Raw genomic sequence first — 9,394 nt, 5'->3', positions numbered from 1 at the left:
CTCTCATTATGCATCATCTCTGATAAATGTAAAATTGAACTATTGGGGCCTGAGGCTTTTGCCTATGGAATTGTGTGTAAATTTCTCTTTCATAATGTTATCATGTGTAAGTAGTTTGTGTGAATATAAAGTTGTGTTTTAACATGTATAAGCAAATAAAAGGTTGAAATCATAAAACATACATAGGCCATAAGGCTTACATGGTGATCCAATTATTTTTGGCCACACCTGGATTTCTTGTCTATGATGGCAAATAGACTTCAGGAATTGTTACTAAATTTCATAGCCAATGAGGGGCGATTTTCATTTGCAGTAATCTGTCAAATTGTATTTTCTAGTTGTAGACTCTTTAGGCTCTTGTTCACACTTAGGCTCTTGACTCTCCTGCCTATATAATTCTTAGTTCATTACTATCTCCACTCACTCGTAACAGATTATCCATATTTTTCATGCAGGTAAGCAACAAATATGGTTACTAAAAATGACCTCTTATTGGGCACCCAATTAAAGCATACAACATGAATAGTTTTTAACAAAAAGAGTAAAAAAGTAGTACTTTAAAATTTGAACAACTCAATAATCACAATATACTTTTCTTATTCAGACTATCAAGTCTAAAGACATAAACTTGACAAAATTCTATTTGAAAATCACTCATTAAATGAAAAAAATTAAAATTGAAAACTAAAAATATATAAAAACGTCAAACAGGTTTTTATTTCCTTATGAGAAATTTCAGTGAAAACTGTTTTGAAAAGCCTTATGAGAAATTTCTAGAGAGAAGGGAGAGCTTCTTTCTCTTCTTTACAACAATTGCCTGGAAAATATGTTTTACACATAACATCATGCAATTAAAAAAAAAAAAAAAGCCCACTTATTAGTCTTATTAGCATTATAAAAACCCACTCCCACCGTCCCACGCAATCCATTAAGCAAACAAATTACCGACCAACATTTCCCATCCGACTGTTCGGACAGAACAAAAAAGTCAATAAGACTATGCTGTTCCTCGAACTCCTAGCCACTTTTTTCCTTCTCCTTCTTCCCTTACTTTCCATCCTCTTCCTCACCAGAGCTTCAACACCCAAAAAGCAATCATCTCCACCACCCTCCGCCACCGTCAGCCCCCCAAGATCCTACCCTATAATCGGTTCGTTCCTGGCCGTGCTTGCTAACCGAGACAGCCAGACCAAATGGATTTCAGACATCCTCCAAGTCTCACCCTCCGCCACCTACGTCCTCCACCGCAGCGTCGGCACCCGCCAGGTGTTAACCGCCAACCCAGCCATCGTCCAGCACATCCTCAAGACCAACTTCCACAACTACGGCAAGGGAGACTTTTTCAACGGAATCTTCAAAGACTTCCTCGGCCACGGGATTTTCAACGTGGACGGCGAATCCTGGAAATTCCAAAGACAAGTCGCCAGCCACGAATTCAACACCAAGTCTCTCCGCAAATTCGTCGAGACCGTCGTGGACACCGAGATCTCCGACCGCCTCATCCCCATCCTCTCATCAGCTGCCGCAACCGGATCTGTCCTAGACTTCCAGGACATTCTTCAAAGGTTTGCCTTCGATAATATATGCAAAATCGCTTTCGGATTCGACCCCGCCTACCTGTTGCCTTCTCTTCCACAAACCAAGTTCGCTCAAGCTTTTGAGGAAAGCGTCACGATCAGCAGCGAGAGGTTCAGTGCGTTAATCCCACTCGTTTGGAAAATCAAGAAGCTTTTGAATATTGGGTCCGAGAAGCGACTGAGAATCGCAGTCTCAGAAGTTAAAGAATTTTCCAGGAAAATAATTAGAGAAAAGAAGCACGAGCTCAGAGAGAAGGCCTCGCTCGATTCGGTCGACCTTTTGTCACGGTTCTTGAGCTCCGGCCACTCGGATGAGAAATTCGTGACCGACATAGTAATAAGCTTCATACTTGCTGGGCGTGACACTACCTCCTCGGCATTGACATGGTATCTTTGGCTACTCTCCAAGAATCCGCATGTCGAATCCGAGGTTCTCAAGGAAATCAAAGAGAAATCCGAAGCGCCTGTCTTTGAGGAAGTCAAAGACATGATGTACACTCACGCTTCTCTGTGTGAAAGCATGCGGTTGTACCCGCCTCTCGCGGCGGACACGAAGGAGGCCGTGAACGATGACGTTCTGCCAGACGGGACGGTGGTGAAGAAGGGGATGAGAGTGACGTACATGCCGTACGCGATGGGGAGATTGGAGACGCTGTGGGGGTCTGACTGGGCGGAGTTCGTGGGGAGGGACGCGTACACGTATCCGGTGTTCCAGGCGGGGCCGAGGATTTGCTTGGGGAAGGAGATGGCGTTCTTGCAGATGAAGAGGGTGCTCGCGGGGGTTCTCAGGCGGTTCAAGGTGGTGCTATATATATATATATATATATTTCTTGAAAGTTAAAAAATGGGTTTTATCTTTTATTTATATAATTTTATTTTGCTTCTAATTCCTGGGTATTTAATTTGCTAAACTTGGGGATTCCTTTTCTGTTGCTGTTGTTTATGAATTAATTATGATACTCGATCTGCTTCTGCTTGGGTAAGTGACAGTAAACAATGTTATAAATAAAACGTGGCTAGCTCTTGCTGCTTGTCAACTTGTGCCACGTTTTATTATAACATTGTTTACTGTTAACGTGGCCTCTCCATAACGCGGAAAGGAGAAAGAGAAAAGAAGGGCATTCTCTCCCTTTCACCTCACTGAGAAAGAAACGAAAGCAACCATAGGATTTCGGACTTGAAAGTTGAAACCAAAGTTGTGTTGTGCACCTAGAGATGGAATCAAGTCATCGATCGACTATCAAGAACCGAATAAATTCTTAGTCAAATTCGAAAGTATAGTCAATAGTCATAAAGAAAATAAACACACAAAATTTGAGATGTTACATTTTTTTTTTTTTTTTTGAAGTGGAGATGTTACATTTAATTTGCTCTTTTTATTTAATGATTAATTACTATACAAATATTAACTATTTATAGGAAAATCATGATAGGTAAAGATAATACAAAAAAATATATGTTGAAATAATATCAAATTATTGAATATCCTAATGGAAAATGACTATTGCACAACAGTTGTGCAACTTTTGTACATAGGATGGGTTCCACGTGGGACCCATGTGGTGAAATCTACCACATGAGGCTCATCCCATGTCTCTAAGACCTTACACAACAGTTGCACAACTGTTGTGCACCAATCATTTCTCATCCTATGTCTCTAGAGGTGCACAACAGTTGCACAACTTTTGTGCACCAATCACTTCTCTATTCTAATACAAGGCAAGATTGATGCGTAGGCGCGAGGAAAGTTCCGAATACGAAACCCATAAAAGCAAACAATCGACACCTTTAATCAAGCGAATAAAATGCGTCCATGTTAAGAACAATGCAATTATTATTTTATGCTGCAGATATTTCTTTAATTAATAATACTAAGCTTTACACATATTTATCACGTCCATTAATATTCATTTTTTAAATCAATGCGATAAGAGTACAAACCGAAGAGAAATGATATACACCATTTTTTTTTAAGGACATAAATTTTCTATAAATTGGTTTATAAAATTTTTTTCTACAACTCACATATAAAAATGATTTGAGTCCTTTAAGCATGTGAGAAACACATTTTTTTTTATTATTAATGCTATTAAAAAAGCATGTGACAAGTACATGCTATTAAAATAACATGTGATTCTCACATGCTAAGAGACACATGTCAATCTCACTAAAATAGTTTTTGGTTAGGTAATTTAGTGAAAACACACAAAAATACACTCCAGCAGTCTCATTACTTTAACCAAAAAATTTTGGTGAGTGAGGTGAGTATTATTCACTCACCAAACCAATAAAATACTACCAAAATTTTATCTCTCTTTTTTTTTTTTTTTTTTTTTTTTTTTTTTTTTTTTTTTTTTTTTATCTCATGGATTAGACATAACCTCACTTTTAAATGACATAATTATAATAGATAGCTAAAACAATGTGATTACTCAAAGCCGTGTACTTTAAAAAAAAAAAAATGGTTATAATAAAAAAGAAAATTTTAATTATTTTGACTCGTAAAATTTAATGAAGTACTACGAAACGTCTATACACGAAAAATTGGGCATATTTGATTTTGAATGCTGACCAAGTCTGAAACTGAAAGACGGTGAACACTGTCGCGTCAAAATTAAATTTCATGGAAGCATTCATTTTACAGTGGCCGTCATCATCCTCCATTCCTCTTCTTCTAGAAAAATAGAAGATTTTTCCTTTTCTTAAGTCGACATTAATCGTATATGAAGGAGCCAGGTTTGAATTTGGAAGTGCGAAGGGTCCTTCTCATGCGAATATTACAAAAGCATGCACAAATATAAAAAAAATTTAGAACGAAGGGTCAAAAATTTCGTACAAACTCATTATTCTCATATTCCAACGAGACACATTCCACAAGCACGTGGAACTGTAGAAGCCACTGAATTCCTGAAGTTCATATGACATTCTTCGACGAAGAATCGAAGATGGATTCTGTTGACTTGGAAATTTCTCCACAGTTTCTATTTTTATTTTTATTTTATTTTTTATTTTTTTTATGAATCAAAAACTTAATAAAGTTCAAACACACGAGAATATACACTCCAAAAACTGGATCACACCACCAATTAAAAGTAGCAACAACTATACAAACTGCTATAGACAGATAGCAACGTTAACAAAAAACAAAACAACCAACTATTATACAAATTTCTCCACTTTACGTGAGAAGATCCATCAGGGTTAGCATTATGCAATTAACGACAAAAACAGAGTCCCACATAGACATTATAAATGAAAGAAATCCGAAACTTAAAAGAAATAAAATGCAGAATAATAAATAAGAGAAATCAGAGATTTTACGTGACTTGGTTTATGACCTACGTCCACAGAGTAAAATCCAAAATGTTACATTGTTGCTCTTATTGCTTGATTAATTTACGATACAAATGATCTCTGTTTATAGAGATATAGAGAGAATACAAAATAGTATATAGAAAGAATATAATTAGATCAAAATTAAATGTATTTAAATTTGATTTGATAATAATCAATTACAATTAATGATGATTAAATCAAATCCTTCAATATATGGAGAGTATCGTAATATACAATATCAATATATTCTCTAACATTTTCCTGCAAACTCAAGGTGGAAGATTATGAAATCTTGAGTTTGATTTTTTTTTTTTTTTTTTTTAAATTTTAATTTTGTATGTTGGGTTGAATATAACCCAGTTTGGAAAACAGCTTTCTTCTTCTTCATCTTCTTCTTCGAGTCAACTGTGGGCTAAATGAGCCTGGGTAGCGAGGTTTCGAGTAATACTTCAAAGGCTAAACACATAATGGGCCAAAGAAAATAAGCCAACTATGGGCTGAAATGGACATGAATTTTAGAGAATACCTCAAACATCACAAGAAAAGAAAGGTGGGGCCATCTATGGACCAAAGTAAAGGAGCTAATTATGGGCTGAAATGAACATGAATTTTCAAGAATACCTCAAATGCCAAAAGAAAGGTGTGGCCATTTATGGGCCAAAGAAAATGAGCCAGCTGTGAGCTGAAATAGACATGGGTTTTAGGGAGTACCTCAAATGCCAAAAGAAATTGAGCTATCTATGGGCCATAGAAAATGAGCCATCGGTGAGCTAAAATAATATGGGCAACTTAGCCTCTTAATTTTTTTTTTTTAATTGCATTTGCACAGCATTACACTCATTCAAGTCATGCACCATAAATAACCAAGCCTTTCTCTACGCATTTCCCTCTTCTTTTTTTGGAACCAAAAACACTGAACCAAACAATATACCTACAACCAAATGGAGACCTTCGTCTCCAACAGCTCGCTTGGATCTTGCCGGAAATTAGCCCCTCCGATGCACCAACGAACAACCATCCATGCTACAAACAATGCCGGCGAGCAAACTCTCCCGAACAACCACGACTCTAGCGAGGTACACCAAAGATCACAAAATGCGGCTGTGAACAGCTACAAAGCCACAAAGACTCGCCGGAGACAGCCAAACAGGTGTCAATATGTAATACCCCGTATTTTAAGATATTGAATAAAATATTTTAAAATATGATTTATGATTTAATAATAAGGTAAAAGAATAAATATGAATATTTATGAAAAATAAATATTCATTTATTAATAAGCAGTTATTTAGTTTAATAAAAGTTCAAACAGACTATAAACTTTGGAACAATTAAAACAGGGTCAAACGAACTCCGTTTTGGTCAGTTCAAAAGTCAGAACGTTCTTCTCGAAGTCCTCTAGTTACTCTCCGAATTTTATAATTTTTGGACTCCGTTTAGTACCCAAAAATACTCACGAAAAATGGTTCCCTGATCTGAACGAAATTTGAACAATAATGATTTGTAGACTCATTTCTATTTATTAAGCCTCAGCAGCCCACATGTTTAGGAACCCAGCCCCTAGCCCATAGAATCATTAACATCAGCCCAGACCAACACGTTGAAGACCCACCTTAGACAAAGAACCTGGCCCAACGTACTCAAAAGGAAAGGCAAAGAATTCAATTAGAAAATTAGCTCTTTAGTTAGAAGCCAACGTTTGGTTAGTTGTAGATAAGAGAATCAAGAGATATTAAGCCAAATCCTATCTTGTAATCATTTGTTGAAACACCTGCAAGGTTTCTGTCCTTAGATCAAAATCGGTGCTAGAATAATCTACACCTTTCAGGTCTTCTATATAAAGAGAGCATGGGCGATGGGTCTTGCACACACAAAGTCGAAGCTCTCTTCTCTTCTTCCCCATTCTCTGTTTTTCTCTCTGCAGGAAGTCTTCTTCTCTTTTTCTCTTTGTTTTTCTTTTAGTTCCTGTTATGGGTTTTTCTTGAGTGAAGGGGAATTAGGGAAGAACATGATAGAAATAGAGGGTAAAATGATGAACAAAGGCTCTTGGAGAGGCCTATCTCTCTTACAAACTATGAGCTTTTCGAGAGGCCCGAGCTCTCCAGGACTAACTAGACTCAATATTCTCTCATTTTCCTTCCTTCCTTCTTCATTCTATGAGATTTTATAGGAGAGTGCCTTCTGCCACCTCATTCCCTTCTAGAACCTTCTTGCCAACCAATTATTGTTAGCTCTTGGATACCTCCACCTCACTACCTTCTAGAATACCCTTTATATCCCTTACATTCCCATTATATCCCTAACAGTTCCAGCAGCAATTCTCCCTCTCTTGCTCACGGTTTGTAGCCCAGAAAAATAGAAAAGAAAACAAAGTGGAAAACTAGAAAATTCTCGCCAAAGCTCTCTCCTTTTTCCTTGATTATTTTTCTGCAACTCTTCTCTTTCTCTCCCTCTATTTGAACTTTCTGGCTCTCTCTCGGTTTTGGGTCCAGCAGCAAGTAGAAGATCAGAAGAAGGTAGTTTCTCTCTTTCTCTCACTCTTCTCCATCTCTGTCTCTCTCGGCTTTCATCTGCAGAGAAGGAAAAGAATAAAATATAAGTAAGAAGAAAGAAAAAGATAAGGAATGAGTGGATAAATAAAAAGAAAAGTAGAAGCCACGGTGAGTTCTCTCGAGTCTCTCCCTCAATCTTCTCGTGTGTGTATTGTACAAAAGAATCAAAAGATAGAACAAAAAAAAAAAAAAAAAAAAAAAAAAGGACAAAAGGGGAAAACAAAAAAAAGAAAAGACAAGATAAAGGTGGAAATTTGTGTGTGTTGAACGTGTGCGTGAGTGTTATATATGTATATATGTTTTGATATTTTATATATATATATACTTGGTAAGTTTCTAATTAAGATTTTGATTTATGTAATTTTTAAGTTATTAACTTTGTTTTAACATTTTGTGATTGTACAATTTTTATTATTTTAAGTATCTAATGTTTTAAGTTGTGTTGTAACACAGGCTTTTCAAGTGTCGCAAAAAATTTATAAAACACGTCGTTATAATGCTTAAGTAAAAGATCACTATTTTACAAAAGCGCCGTTAAGCCACTCAAATATTTTAAAGTATTTTATGCATTATTAATACTAATGCCTTTATTTTTCCTAAATTTTATAAAATTAAAATAAGGATTATTTATATTATACCGTTTGCGTACTTTTAAAATATAACTTTAGTTTTAACATTGTGCCTTTTTTGATACCTAAAGATTCGGCGTTTCGTTTGGAAAGAAACAGTCGTACCCAAGTTGTTTAGGAATCAACGATTTTTGGCATTTTTGGGGAATGTCGTCCACGGGAAGTTAAATTCGGCATGATCTTGCGATGATTTAAATTTGGGGTTAGGGAAGAATGGTCGACCAGAGCACCATATCTAGTTGGTGTTGGTTCTGCAATTTGGGGGGAAATGGCCGATGAACGATGAACCCTAGTTTTGGCCGATATTCGCAATGTTCAAATTATGTTCGTAAACTCTGTCATTTAATAAGTTTAAGCCACAAAAAGAAATTTTCGAAAGAAAATGGTGTTTAATTAAAACTTGTTTTAATTAGGAATATATGTGGCATGACAAACAAGAGATGACAGTTACGTGGCAAATGATGTGGCCAGGATGACAAGTGTTGCTTTAATAAGGCACCATGTGGCAATGACGTGACCGGACGTTAAATGTTGGATGGAAAATCTAACAGAGGTACCAACTGAGTTTTTACCCGTAATTTAGATATCATCTGTGATACAAAACAAAACTTAGGTATTAAATTTAAAAACAGTTAAAACTCAGGTACCACTTGGGTATTTAACCATTTTTTTTATTATATCAATTATCTTTTTTCTTTTTATTTTTTCGGTATGAGGGGATCTATTCCATGTATAAAAACCCCGGGCCGTTACCATCTCTTACATTAGCAATAGCACCAATATATTTTCTTTCTTTATACAACAATGGCAATCAGCAAAGAAAAAATCCATGAGTGTTGCAAAACTATAGCCTTTATCTTGTTAATTCTCACAATCCCTGTATCAGTTTGTAGGCCCTTAACAGGGGAGAAGGCAGGAGTGAGAAGGTATGCTACGGAAGGTTTGCCTCAAAGGGCTCTAGTCCCACCACCTGGTCCGTCTCCTTGCACATATACACCTCGGAATGGTCGAGGCGGACATTGCCCCAAACACTGGTGAACTTCCTCTGAATTAGTTGCTTATCTCTTAACAATTCAAGAGTTTTGTCTTGACAATGATTCTTATTTCATACTAATATCATCTTATTTCTTTGCGAGGGACACTCAGACATATGTAAAACTTTTGGAAGGCAAGAGTGAGAATAGTTTCTATCCATTGCAACTTCAAAGAAATTCTCTCAAGAATAAATGTTTGTCTACAGCTCTTTAGGAATAAAGACCACCCTCTTGGGTCGGCACTCTAGATTAATTAGGACTTTCCT

At 36.4% G+C, this 9,394-nt stretch overlaps 1 protein-coding gene across 1 annotated transcript; it reads left to right on the top strand.

The window, feature by feature from the left end:
• The first annotated feature begins 809 nt into the window (after positions 1 to 809).
• LOC133857349 (cytochrome P450 94A2-like) lies at positions 810 to 2,902 on the top strand. Its single transcript, XM_062292586.1, has one exon. It carries the CDS (start codon positions 1,000 to 1,002, stop codon positions 2,416 to 2,418), a length of 1,419 nt encoding a protein of 472 aa, XP_062148570.1. The 5' UTR covers positions 810 to 999; the 3' UTR covers positions 2,419 to 2,902.
• Positions 2,903 to 9,394: the final 6,492 nt, after the last annotated feature.

Source organism: Alnus glutinosa, chromosome 14 (assembly GCF_958979055.1).
Source record: "Alnus glutinosa chromosome 14, dhAlnGlut1.1, whole genome shotgun sequence".
Taxonomy (NCBI): domain Eukaryota; kingdom Viridiplantae; phylum Streptophyta; class Magnoliopsida; order Fagales; family Betulaceae; genus Alnus; species Alnus glutinosa.
This window is presented reverse-complemented; position numbering and strand designations above follow the sequence as displayed.

Bases quoted from the DNA above. Each gene is read 5' to 3' on its own strand.
- LOC133857349 (XM_062292586.1), top strand. From the start codon at position 1,000: ATGCTGTTCCTCGAACTCCTAGCCACTTTTTTCCTTCTCCTTCTTCCC.